Source organism: Colossoma macropomum, unplaced genomic scaffold (assembly GCF_904425465.1).
Source record: "Colossoma macropomum unplaced genomic scaffold, Colossoma_macropomum, whole genome shotgun sequence".
Lineage (NCBI taxonomy): Eukaryota > Metazoa > Chordata > Actinopteri > Characiformes > Serrasalmidae > Colossoma > Colossoma macropomum.
The window spans coordinates 3,011,276-3,025,487 of NW_023494794.1; the positions used below are offsets into that span (position 1 = coordinate 3,011,276).

At 40.4% G+C, this 14,212-nt stretch overlaps 1 protein-coding gene across 1 annotated transcript; it reads left to right on the top strand.

The window, feature by feature from the left end:
- The first annotated feature begins 899 nt into the window (after positions 1–899).
- pho (phoenix) lies at positions 900–12,211 on the top strand. Its single transcript, XM_036579905.1, has 5 exons — positions 900–1,250; positions 3,568–3,874; positions 5,180–5,277; positions 6,966–7,014; positions 7,490–12,211. Exons 1-5 carry the CDS (start codon positions 1,078–1,080, stop codon positions 10,955–10,957), a joined length of 4,095 nt encoding a protein of 1,364 aa, XP_036435798.1. The 5' UTR covers positions 900–1,077; the 3' UTR covers positions 10,958–12,211.
- The last annotated feature ends 2,001 nt before the right edge of the window (positions 12,212–14,212 follow it).

Below are 14,212 nucleotides of genomic sequence, written 5' to 3' on the forward strand. Positions count from 1 at the left end.
GGAAGTAAGTAAGCAAATGGGTGAGTAAATAAATAGATAAATAAACAAAAGGATACCTTCATGATTTTCATTTGGAGTGGCGGATCAATACTGAAGTATCAATATTATAATATTAATATAGTGTGTTTTAATCATAAACGGAATCTTTTCATTTAAAATGAAGAAAGATCAATTCATTTTTCTTTGCGTCCGTAAAATAAATAAAAAACTATCGTAGCAAATGTGTGGGATAGGAACTATTTTTCCTTCCGCCCTCGTCCTTAGCTCCTCATAGGACTCATACAGACAGCCATGAGAAATGTGAATGTTCTGAATGTTCTGAATTATTTAACTCCAGGAGTTTACACGTGTCTACGTGGGTTTCCTCCGGGTACTCCGGTTTCCTCCCACGGTCCAAAGACATGCAGTCAGGCCAATTGGACATGCTAAATTGCCCCTAGGTGTGAATGTGTGTGAATGTGTATGTCTGTCTGTCTGCCCTGCGATGGACTGGCGACCTGTCCAGGGTGTATCCTGCCTTCCGCCCAATGACGGCTGGGATAGGCTCCAGCACCCCACCGCGACCCAGAAGGATAAGCGGTTTAGATGATGTATGTATTTAACACAACCAAAAACGGTCAGTTGGCCGTTGCAATCTATTAAATACTAACGCAAACATTTTTTGAATGTAGAACCACAAAGAATTCCCCTTTTTACACGGATGACAAGACTTTTTACAGTATCAGTAACGTGTTACTGGCCGGGGCTTTGCTTGGTGTCGCACACAAAAGGAAATATCTCAGTGGTCTCTCTGTGTGTTTATTAATCACCCCTTCCAGTCTATTTGGTATGGAACGCGCCCTACGTAGACGGTGTTGTCGTCACTTTGGCGCTTCCTAGAAAGGTTCCGCCCACAGGCGCCTTCACGTTCCTGCTCCCCGAAACAACAGAAAGCGGACGTGTGTGCTGTAACGCGCGAAACAGCTCGAGCAGCGAGCCGAGCGGAGGAGAAGACTGCTGAAAGAGTGGACTGGCTCGTGGGTATCGATCAGTAACCTGAGAGAAGCGGAGGTCTGGCCTCCGAAGAGTCCGCGGACCATGCCGAGTATCTTAGAGCTGTTAATGCAGAGCGAGCTCGTGCAGCTCGACTCTCAGACTGATGTGTTCTTCGAAACTCCTCCGACCGACGTGATCTCAGAGGAGTTTTCTGAAGCCACTGTGAGCGGATTCAGTGGCTCGACTGCTAAGCCGCCGTTACTGTTCTCAGACAGGTAAGACGCGCTCCGCTCGGGACCTTTAGGCCTGAGAGAGCGACGCTGAGATACCGTCTTCATCGCATTTCCGTTCCGCCCTTAGCTAACGGTGCAGCTCGCTGCTGCTTGTTTAGGGTACACGCGGGGGCGCGGGCTGCTGAGGTGCTGCAGTGCCCCCAAATTCCAGGACTGCAATTGTTAACAACAACAACAACAATAATAACACGATCTGAATTTCATAGTAATTTGAGTGCAGTATGGAGACATGCACGCTTGTCAGTGCGCAACACTATCGTAATCCGATCTATAGTTTTCTTCTCCTCCTCCTCCTCCTGGATTGTTGTCCTAACTGGTCCCGCAGTTTTTGTGATATCGACACCGTTCCACCTCCGGATTGTTCGGTCTGATTGGGAATGGTGTAGCTTATTGATCAGACTTACGGTTCGTTGTACAATCATTGTTAAATTTTAAGAGACGATCATATGTTAATTAGATGTATATATTGTCGTCGCGTGCCTCGTTGTAGCACTATATGACATGTTCTGTTTGATGTAAATTAGCCAAATCAACAGAAAAAGGCAAATCATGTTGCATGACATCGTCGGTTACGTCACATATAGGCTGCTTAAAATTTCAGCGCCAACAACATAAAACTCCCCTCGTCCCTGTGTTTACGTTTGTTTTCACCTCTTTCAGGCTGATCAGCATGTAGGCTACAGCGTTGTTTCTTAAAAGGAAATTCCACCATTTTTATAAGACTTCTTCATAATTAAATCAATTAAGATGTAAACAGTCATTATTTAGAGTGCTTTGATGTGAAATGCTTTACTGGAGAGAAACTAACGAGTCAGAATGGCTCACAGTGTTGGTGATCGTAGCCAGATGTCTAAGGCGTTTAATGCGTCTAAAACCTCCCTCACAAAGTTATTTCACAAAACACTTATTAATATGCAGGTTCACTGGTAGTAAATAAAGTTGTTGTATTTGTGTTGTGGACATTGTGACCCCAAGTTCCTATCACCAGCACTGTAAAGAAACTGGAGTCAGTAAGTTTCTCTACAATGAACCATTTCCTATCAAACCACTTTGAATGACTTTGTTTGCATCTCAACAATTGGATTGCGCAGAAAGTTTTGAAAAAATCAGTGGAAACCCCCTTTAACCCAGTATTTGGGGTCCACCTGACAGTTCCACATTTTTGCTCTATCCAGATGCCAACACGTTAGGTTGGAGTAAAAATGTGGAACTGTCTGGTTTGCCCTGATGACTGGGATGAGAAACAGTGGCCTCCAACACAACTGGTTCTAATGCTGACACTCGCAACTCGGAATTTCCTATATCTGGCTAGGAATAATCAAAGAAAACGCCCCTTAACTGGGAATTCCTACTCAGAGAGTCAGGATGGAGGTCATTGTATGGCACACTGTTCACACTGTCAATAGTAATAAAATACCACTTCTCTACTTTGCAATGTTTGTTTTAGATCCGTCAACATACAGACAGTATATTGGGTAAATTTATATCATATACCGTAATGTTCTTTGTGTTCAGTACATCATTAACATTTATCACTCATATCATTAACGTTAGCTGGCTAGCTTGTTGCTAACAATACTAGCGTTCACAGAGGCGTCCATGTTTTTCCCCACTTTGTAGCTCGAACTCGCAAAAGTCAAAAAGGGCATAATTCCAAGCACAGACTTCCCACTTCCAAGCCAAGTCTAAAGCAGCATAATGTTCATTATACATGGCTAAAAATTAATGCTTCATCTTGATGACTAAGATTTTCATACAGCAATTTGGAATCGTCTGTGTAGTCAGTCACTATGGTGGATGCGATGCCCAGCTTAAAAAACAAAGCTGTAGTGTTTCTTTTTATGGTTTTCATACACCATTGGCAAGTGGACAGCCTTGAGCTGAAGCAGTATCTGGGATCATCTGTTCTGGTCCTGGAAGTCCAGCACAGTTTAGTGATTTCCCTGCTCAAATGCACCTCGTTCAACTCATTGGTTATTGACTAATTTTGATATCAGAGTATCTGAAAGAGTTCATGAACAGATGTCTGTTTTACTGTGGAGGGAAGAAAACAGTGCCCAAAAATAAATCTAGCATTTAGCTGACCTTTTTAGGTCAAAACTGTAGTTTGCACAAAAAATTAGCATCACACAGAGGAATACATTTGAAAGCAATTTTTGTCACTAAACTATTCTGGACCTCAGTCCGCCAATCAGCTTCAAAAATTTGATCATACAACTCGCTTGTTTTCTGTACACACTCCCGCTCTCCATCCCTTATGTCTGCCTTACCTTTTTCTCATGTGTCTTGCTTTCCACAGCGACTCTGGAGACAGCTTGTTTTTGACACAGTCTGTCACTTCGGCGCACAGGACGGTTAAAAGATGTCGCTCTTCAGAAAGAACAGGCCCAATTCCCAGAGGAGAGCCTGACAATCATCTCAGTGATGATGACTTGTTCGGCAGTCCTCTGAAAGTGCTGCCTTTACCAGAAAAGAGGGCTGCGGGGAGTTGCAGTCAGCCACGTAAACGGCGACCAGCACCTGCTCGTCCAAAAAGGAGAGAGTTTCCTTTTCTGCCGAAGTCCAGTTCAGGAAAATTGTCTGTCCACAAGAGCCAAACTCTGATGGTAAGGATGTGTGAATGGTTCTGTTATGTTGATGTGTCTGGGATGTATGATGAGCAAATAAGGCCTGTTTCAGACATGCTTTTTCTGCATAATGTCAGTGATGCGACACAGTCACTGCTTCCGTTTGCATGCACTGGCTGTTCACAAAAACATTGTTTGCACTGCAGAAGGCTACAGCATGCGAGTTGAGCAGGCAGTCTTTTCCAAAGTGTATAAATAGTTAAATCAGTCATTTTATAAAGGAGCACAATATGTTTATTTATCCTCGGCAGCTTTCTGACTTAGGATAGGGCTATCCTTTCAAGACTGGTGGACCCACTGGGAACTGTGTTTGCAGCACAAAATATTTAACTAGTGTTTTGTTTAATAATGGTCATGCATCTTTTTGTTAGTATAGTTCTTTTTTCTAGTTTATTTCACTGTATTTTTTCGCGTGATTCCTGTTCTTTAAATGCTGCGCCACTCCTGGGACGTCCTGCTGCACTGCTTGCCCAGCCTCTGACCTGTTGACCTGAACACCAGAAAGAAAAGCATGCTAATTAGTATGTATGACACAGGCCTGTGCTTGCTGGTGAAGATGGTGTTTTGTATTCCATTTTATAATAACATATTGGTTAATGCTGCAGTAAGTAGCTTTTTTAGAATTTCCATTGCTGTGGTGTGCTTGCTGTTGGTCACATTCATCATTTAGTGAATAGTAATTTTGGGACACAAATTTTTCTTCAAGACAAAAATTTACAGTGTAGGCCTGGGCGATATCTAAAAATAATTACACAGTATTTTCTAGTTAAAACTCATGATGATTGACATTTGAATCAATAGTTAAATCAGTCACTTTATAAATCCATTATGCATTGCCATTGGGTTACTGGTCAGTCATCAACAACATTGATTACATTGCCCTACACTGCCTGGGCAGTTGCTCCACAATTACCTAATGCTTACCTGAGATTGATATAATATTAATATTTGGTGGTGTTACACTGCTGATGCACATCTAAATATGACGTGCTGGGGGTTAATGCACTGAGAACTTTAACATAGCAAGGCTAATTGTTATGAGGTGCAATGGTGGTAATACCCACACTGAATATCAAGTCCGGCCTTTTAAACCATGAAGTTGAATTGAGTTGAAGACATCATTCATTTTCCAGTTAGAAACATATTTTACACTTCATTAGAAAAAAATCTGAAGAACTTGGTGAACTGTCTTTTCAATATTTAATAAAAATGTAATTAAAATTGTCTTTGTAGCTTCTTTAAGTGATGGTGGATATCATTGGAAACTTAGTTGTCTTTTTTCAGAATTCAGAGATTGGAGGGTTCTTTAAATGCATATACTACATGAACACAGGACGTGGAAAGAGAAGAAGAAGACTAAGTTCAGATTTCTTGCCTTCTGCGTGAGTTAATTTTTGACTTTCTGACTTTTCCATTTTTCTTTGGTTCTTTTCAGATGTAAATGTCATATTAAAGTGACTTTTCACAGTGCAGTTAAAAGAACAGACTACCTGCCTGGAGCAGGTTTTGTTCTACATCAGGAAAGCTTTTCTGTACAGATGTAAGTAAAGTACGTTTCGTAGTTTTTGCACTGTGTGAGTTTAGATGTTCTTTCGTGAGTTGCACTGTATGAAAACGCTCAGCCCATGCTACATGAAGTGCAGCCTTTACAACAGGGTTGGCAGTTAGCACCCGTCAGATGCAGGTCATTTTGCGGAGTAATGGTTGGGTGACTCTGCTCAACTTACCAGCCACAGTGTTGGGTAAAAGAAACAAGCATATACAAACAAATAATGCAAACGTAACAGAGCGATTTTTAACTTTCCACATTCCATGAAATTCAAAAAACAAGCTAGATGTTCAGTATGGATGCCAAAGACACTAAAAGCTTAAAACTGGAAACCATAAAAAACAAGAATCATCCAAATGCCACATGAAGGTAAGAAAGACAATACATTAAAATTAGCCCTGGAGGATACAGCTGCCATTGAAACTTAATCAGTTTGTGATGAGCGGGAGTGACATTAAACTGGGATAGGAGATGAGGATGGGGGAGTAATGTTTGTTTTTTGTCTAATCTGTCCAACTCATCAAATTTAACTTCCATCAGTGCACAGTCCGTGTGTGTGTGTGTGTACGTGTGTGCATTAGAGAGAAAGAGCGAGAATATCAGTATTTCCCTTAAGAGGTTAGAGGTTAAATATTTACTGTATGAATTAAAATGGCCTATTTACTTTAAATAATCATGCTTGACTGTTATAGCTCTTGTATTATTTTTCACATGCAGTTACACTCTGCCAGTTAAAACAAGAAAGCTGCTGGTGAAAAAATTGACTGGCTCATAGATTTTGGAATCCACAGCCACAGTGACAGCTGGACAAAAAATGATTTCCAACCCCTCTCTGTCCATAAACAATTTCAGATAAGGCTGTTTTATTCAAAATACGTCTGCGCACCAAGTACTGAGCAAACGCTGAGAGACTGAGCTACAGCAGCTCGGCTAACCACACTGTGTGCTGAAATATATACAGTAGGACATATTTGGTTTCTCGACAGCCTGTTTCACAAAGACAGTTTTAAAAATAAACGTATTAACGTATATTAAATGTTTGTTAGCTACTAGCTTGAGTCATTTCTTCATTAGCACGATAGTGTGCACTCGGCTTGTGTCACATGTTATCAGCTGGTATCAGTTGTTGGTATCTGTGAAGTATGAGTAAATGAGCACAGTGTTGGCCCAATACCGGTATCTTTATTGATGCATCCATGATCATATGAGTATCAGCAGATATGTTTAGATTTGACCAATATTTAAGTGAGCTTGGTGCTATATAAATAAAATTAATATTATTATTTGTTTATTATTATTGTTATTATTATGTCCCACTAAATATTCTAAATTTTTATATCAGCATTGGCAGATATGCAAATACAAGTGACATTGACCCACAATTCCCAAATTTGTGCATCCCTAATTTCAGTCAAGGAAATATTAATATTACTTAATATCTTTCTTATCAGTGTTCATCTAAAAAGGAATTGTCTTCTTTTTGCTTTTGTATGGTATTAATGGAACTGGCTTGATTTTCAGTCCGGAAGAAGGCAGCGCGGAGGAGGACCATGACGACATCAGAATAGTGGTATGTCCTGCAACATTTCACTACAAAAAAACTTGATAATTTTGATCATTTTCATCTGTTATCTCTTAACGTCTCACTCCTAAAATGACACCTTTACATTAATTTTGTTATTCAACAAATTTAGAATCATCAGTCCAATCTATGAATTACTAGGCATGTACCACTGATCTGCGAGAGTGAATACTCATATTTCCTCCTAGCTCTCTGAGCCACCAATCACTTATTGGCAAAGAACACTAATCACTTGAATCACACAGTTATGTGGGTGTCTGACTCTGTCAGTTCATCAGTGCAGTTTATATCTGGTTTCCTGCCTATGGATGCCACAGTACAGTCACTCTGAGCTGTAGGTCATATTGGCCTTCTAGGCTTTTCTGCTGTGCACTATGATTCTTTTTGAACTCAAAACGTTGTCTCTGAGATCCGTACTGTTGAACTCCTTGTTTATTCATCCGTAGCTTTCAATTTGTTTCAGGATTTGGCATCTTTTATATCAAACTGCCCTAAAAGAAATCGACAAACATGGCTTCCAGCATCAAGATGGAAAAGTAGACAGGCCTCCAGCACAGCTCCTAAGAAGGATAATAAGAGGAAGAAAGAAAAAATAGAGGATAAAAAGAAACAAAACGTAAAGAAGAACAGTCCAGTCTCTATGGGTGCAAAAGGCAAAAGAAAGGCTCAAGAGAACACAGAGACTCTGAGTGACACAGCGGTCGGCTCACTCAATGTCAGAACGTTACGGTCAAAAAGCAGGAAGCAGGAGAATAAAAGTAGGACTTCATTCTCTTCTCCTGGATGTTCCAGTGTTAGATCTCTCCTCATAGAGCAGGAGCAGCACAGTGAGAAACAGCTGGAAGTTTTAGTTGCATGTACACAGTCAGAATCTTTGGACTTGCTTTGCAGCAACACTCAAAGTTGTGAAAACTTAGCACTAGAAGGAGCAAACGATGATACAGTGGTTGAGGAGACGCAGAGGCCAGACTTGGACCAAGCTTCAGAAGACTCTGATAGAACCCCTTCTCTGGAAATGTTGCAGGAAGAATTGAGAGAGAGGGATGAAGATGGAATGTACGAGACAAGTAAAGAGAAAAATGTAGAAATCTTTGTGGGTGTAGAGACTAGTAGTCATGCTGATAATACTGAACATTGTGAATTGCAGAAGAGTTCTCAGAGCTATGTGCCACATTTGATTAAAACAACCTCAACTATTGCTGATGAAATCAAACAAGCAGAGGATAAAGATCACAACAAGACACCAGCAGATGATAGTGTGACGCTTGCTTGTCCAGAAAGAAATGTTCACTTTCTTCATCTAACACTATCGCTGTCTGACGATCTTTCAGGATTAGAAGTAAATGCTGACTCGAGTCCAAGTGAGAATGTCATCACAGGTGAACAGGCAGAGATGGCCAGAGGAACAGTACACAGTCAGATGGAGGATCCAGAACAAGTTGAGGCTACAGAAGTGATGCAGCATTCCGAGCAGGAAGCTACTGAATCAGTTTCAGCGACAAAAGTAAAGGAGAAGAAAAGGAAAAGAGCGCAGACTGGTGAAGATGATGTCGCTGTAATTGACGGCCAGGTAGAGACTGCTGAGGATGTTGCAGTAATTCAACATTCTGAACTACAGTCTGTTGAATTGGTTCCTGAAGAAAAAATGAAGAAGAAAAGGAGGAAAGAATTGGTTGGTGAAGGAGATGTGGTTGTTGAGGCCAGTCAGCTTGAGTCTACAGCACAAATTGAGGCTGTGGAAGTCATTCAGCATTCTGAGAAACAAGCCACTGAATTTGTTCCAGAGAAAAAAATAAAGAAGAGAGAACAGGTTGGTGAAGATGATGTGGCTGTAGAGACCAGTCAGCTAGAGACTCCACCAGTGATTCTTGATCCTGAGGGGCAAGCTGCTGAATTGGTTCCAGAGAAGAAACTGAAGAGGAAGAAAAAGAATCGGCCTGGGGTCGTAGAAGAAAATGTGGCTGTAGAGGCCAGTCAGGCGGATAATACAGCGCAAGTTGAAGCTACAGAAGTGGTTCAGCATTCCGAACATCAAGATACTGAATCAGTTCCAGAGAAAACATTAGAGAAGAAAAAGAAGAGAGAACGGGTTGTTGAAAGTTTTGTAGCTTTAGAGACCAGTCAAGTAGCCGCTACAGAGCAAGCTGAGACTCTGGAAGTGGTTCAAGATTCTCAGCAGCAAAGTTCTCAGTCGTTTCCAGAGAAAAAAGTGAAGAAGAAGAAGAAAAATCACAGAGAGCAGGTTGTTGAAGAAAATGTAGTTCTAAAGGCTAGTCAAGTAGGTACCACAGAGCAAGATGTGATTCAGGATTCTGAGCCCCAAGCTACTGAATTGGTTTCAGAGAAAAAGGTAAAGAAGAAAAAGAAGCGGCCTGGGGTCATTGAAGAAAATGTGGCTGTAGAGGCCACTCAGATAGAGACTACAGAGCAAGTTGATGCTCTGGAAGTGATTCGGGATTCTGAGCAGCAAGCTACTGATTTGGGTCCAGAGAAAAAACTGAAGAAGAAAAAGAAGAAAGCTGGGATTGTTCAAGAAAACGTGGCCGTAGAGATCAGTCAGGTGGAGACAACACAGCAACCTGATGCTTTGGAAGTGATTTGGCATTCTGAGCAGCAAGCTACTGAACTGGCTCTGGAGAAAAAACACAAGAAGAAGAAAAAGAAGAAGGCTGAGGTTGTGGAAGAAAATATGGCTGTATATACCAGTCTTATAGATACCACAGAGCAGGTTGAGGCTGTTGAAGTGATTCAGGATTCTGAGCCGCAAGTAACTGAATTTATTCCAGAGAAAAAACATAAGAAGAAGAAAAAGAAGAAGTCTAGGGATGTTGAAGAAAATGTGGCTGTAGAGACCCCAGAGCAAGTTGAGGCGGTTGAAGTGATTCAGGATTCTGAGCCGCAAGCTCCTGAATCAGATCCAGAGACAAAACTGAAGAAGAAGAAGAAGAAGAAGAAAAAGAAGAGTCGGGCTGGTCTAGAAAATGTGGACATGGAGCAGGTTGCGTCTCTAGAAATGGTTCAGGATTGTGAGCAGAAACCCTCTGAACAGATTCCAGAGAAAAAACTGAAAAAGATAAAGGACAGAACATCTCATGACTCTGAAGTGGCACATGAAGGGAAGGCCAGAAAGACACCATGGGTAGCATTTGAGAATGCTTCTATATCTAATAGACCTGGATCTTTGACGATATCTAATCCTTCAATCCCTGGAATGGAAACGAATGTAAGCGAGCAGGATAACAGTTCAGAGATTAATGAGGAGGTTGGGTACTGTTCACCTTGTGTTGGTGGATCTGCATTCCCAAAGAAGAAGAAAAAGAAAAGGAAAGAGAAGGAAAACAATGCATTGTCTTGGGTTTCTGATGGCATGGGTCGTATAGATCAAGAAGAATTTGGACAAAGACATAAAGGAAAAAGTTCTGTAGCACAATTAGAATCTAGCGCTTGGCCTTTCAGTGATAAAACGGGCAAGAATAAGAGAACATCTCTTTTCAGCGATTCTGAAAGTGGTCATTCATTACTGCAGTCGGAAGACACTGTACAGCTTGAGACCAAAAAGAAGAAAAACAAAAGACAAGCAGAAGCTGCCACTGATGTGAGCGCAGGTTTGTATGATGAGGATGCTGAATACGTTGCGTCCCAGGAGAGCCTCAGGGGTTCTCAGTCAACACCTTCAGAAGCATTGTCAGAAAAGAGGAAAAAAAAGAAGATCAAAAGGGACAATTTCGACTCAGGTCAGAACGTAGGCGGCATCAGACACATGCAATATGTACATTCTTTAGACATAACCACTGGACTAGAAAGGGTAGAAAGCCCACAAGAGGTTTCAAGCACACAGCTTGGTGAAGAGGACAGTATTCCATCTTCAGGAGGAGGATTATTTATGAATTCTGAGAAGAAAAAGAAGAAGAAAAAGAAGAGCAAAGAGTAACAGGCTCTGTGTCTATGCCAATGTACCGAGGCCACACTTTGAACTGAACATGCTGCAGTGTCTGCTGGAATAAACCACTGTTTACTGACCCATAATGACGCCATACCACAAGCCAATAAGAGAACCTTATTTCCTCAGTTGTTATTTTATGTATAACTTTGCATACAAAGTTGTCTATTTTTACTTCATAGTGTAAGTTGTGTACAGTTTTGTATCTCTCAATGGGAGCTGGGCTTCTAAGTTATTGATAACCTTTTGTTCCTTAAACAAATTAGTTGTACATACTGTTTTATAATAAAGTTTACATATTTTATCAATGAATTTACAGTACAGTATTTACAGTATAGGTGCCTAACAGTGTACCAAAATGCCTTCTGTTTTTGACCCCTAGAAAACAAACATTAAACTTACAGAAGGGCAAATGTGAATGTTGCATACAAAATACTGAGGGGAGTGGGGGAATCAGCAGGGTAGGATGGTTGACAATCAAATGGATTTTTATAATAAAATAACTGTGTAACCTGTGTCATCCTCAAAACAACAACTACACTTGGTTTATTTGTTAAATATAGTTGGCAATAAGCACGCTTGTTTTTGTTAAAACACCATATATTAGGGGTCTCGAGTCTTATCCGCAAAAGGCTGGTGTGACTGCAGGTTTTTCTTGCAACAAGGCAGAAGCTCAAATGATCAGTTGTTTAAAGACAGAGACTTAATGATTAAATGAGTGGTGTGCTCCTCTTGTTTGGAACAAAAACCTGCACCCACAGTGGCCCTTTGTGGACACCCCAGCCATATATCATTAGAATAAATGTGAATAAACATAAATACAGTAAAAAGTATTAAGAACTTATGGTTTTCAATGCCTCCCCACCCAGCCATTGCATAGATTTGTTCAATCTACCCAAACTACCCAAACCAGGTATACAACTACAATAATGCTGAACTTCTACAAACAGAAGTTTGGAAATGGTTAAACAAACACCTTGAATAACAAAAAATCACTGCTTATTGCATTAATATTATTTGTGTCTGTTGTTATATTAGTGTTATATAAAATGCTTATTGCCCAGATAAATAGGTTGCTGAGTAAAATTTTAATATGTGTAAGACTTGCACAGTACTGTATGTTCATTCTTTCAGTTTCTCTGGCTTAAAAGCTTTTTTTGCTAACATAGTAAGTTTAATAGTAAACATGCCAACATAATAGTAAGTGGTGCACTAAAGTGAACCTGAAGCCCTGATTCACCCTCTGTTCACAGTGCCGTCTCCAGTCCAGGGGGAAGAAAGTGCACCCAAGGCCATTTTGCACATTGACTCATGCAATAAATCAAGAGAGAGACACTGACCAACCAAATAAATGCAAACCACAAATGACAGAGTCTTCTGTTTGCAGTTAGGAAGATTTAGTGTTCTTGTAGAAAGAGTACATTATAAATCTCATTTAAAGCTCGATTAATTGTTATTAGATGTTGCATCAAATGAATGGTTCCTGATGGTTTTTCCACCTCCTGGAGGCAAATGATTATTTTGAATGTTACACTGGAGTCCCATAAAACACTGAAGTAGTTGCAGAATGAAAGATTTGACCTTTTGCTAATTCCAAAAGTAATTCAGTTTCTGAAAGTCTTTATTAATTTTTTTTTGTGTCTGTTTTATATACTTCATTAAGAGCAACTGGTGTAAACTTACAGTATATTGCAGAAAGAAATATTAATAGTGTACCCAGCAATGGAAAAAACAGCATTCAGCAGACTTAAAATGAAAGAATACACATGGTGGCATATTGCACTTACATAGTATTATATTTGCATAATAAATACAGTGCTTTCATTTGTTCAAGTTTATTCTTCAATTTGTATCTTTTTTACAAACAGATACACTGTGCTCAAAAGTTTGTAGCTACCTGCTCATTCAGTGTTTCTTCTAAAACTATGGGTAATAATAGGGAGACCCTGCTCTGCACTAACAGCTTCTACTGTTCTGTGAAGGCTTTACACTAGATGTGGGAACCTTGCTGTGGGAATTTAATGGGAGTGCTGAGTGCTGATTGGCTGATATTACTGGTACTAGATGCTGATTGGCTAGCATTACTGCTACTGACTGCTGATTGGGTGGCGTTATTGCTACTGAGTGCTGATTAGCTAATATTACTGCTACTAAATGCTGATTGGCTAGCATTACTGCTACTGAGTGCTGATTGGTTGGCATTACTGCTACTGAGTGCTGATTAGTTGGCATTACTGCTACTGAGTGCTGATTGGTTAGCATTACAGCTAGCAAGTGCTGACTGGTTGATGAGCTGATCAGCTTATTAGCTGAGTGAAGCATTTTGGGCTCATTGAGGTCATGAACATACATGAGGGGCTGTTATAAAATCCCATAACTGGAGTTCTAAAGCTCTCAAAAATATAACACCAGTGTTTTATGTTTTATGCCGTTCTGTATTCAGGAGATAAATGTATTTTTCTATGTAAAAATGTTTAAGTACTGTTCAAATGTTCAAATGCTCCATATTAACGCGTTTATTTTGGACTCACTTGGGAGCGCCCTCTAGTGTTTGATAAAAAGGAAGACATTGCTGAGTGGCAGTTCATCCTCACTACAAATTCTCTGGCTTTATCACCGCAGAGAACACAGTTCCACTGCTCCACAGCCCAGTGCTGGTGGGCTTTAAACCCCTCTAGTCGACAACTGGCATTGGGCCTGGTACCTGTCAGCTTATGTGTAACTTCTCTAGAGCATCCCATTCTACTGACAGTGCTTTTCTATGGAGATTGTACAGCAGTGGGGGCAGCAAAAAGAAACTTAATTCATTGATCAGAAAAGGTGGCTGGATCCTTTCAGACAAATAGTGTACATCTGCTGGAGACTTACACAAACATGCAAGTGACACCCTCCACAACACACACATGAACCATCCCACAGAGGTGCAGAATACAACAATTAAAACTAAAGAAGGATCTGCCTTTAAAGCATAAAACCATGAATTTGTAATACACTGTTAGCTGTTCATGAGAGATTTTACAGGGGGCAAAAAGAGGCAGATAAATAGGGTAAATGTCTCCCTCTTTTGGTAGAAAGGTGCATGTCCACCATAAAATAAAATGACAGTGTCTGTCTCCGATACTAGTTCTTGTCCACTTTGTCAAACCAGGGCATTATTATTAGGAATTCTGATGAATGCCTCAAAGCTGCTTAATACAGAAATTTGAAACACCTGAAAATTAACTTTTGTTTTATGCAATTTCAGCT

Excerpts from the sequence above, each read along its gene's own strand:
- pho (XM_036579905.1), top strand. The coding sequence starts at position 1,078 with ATGCCGAGTATCTTAGAGCTGTTAATGCAGAGCGAGCTCGTGCAGCTC. Across the intron at positions 1,251-3,567 it reads CCGTTACTGTTCTCAGACAG|CGACTCTGGAGACAGCTTGT; the intron begins GTAAGACGCGCT and ends TGCTTTCCACAG. Across the intron at positions 7,015-7,489 it reads ATGACGACATCAGAATAGTG|GATTTGGCATCTTTTATATC; the intron begins GTATGTCCTGCA and ends AATTTGTTTCAG.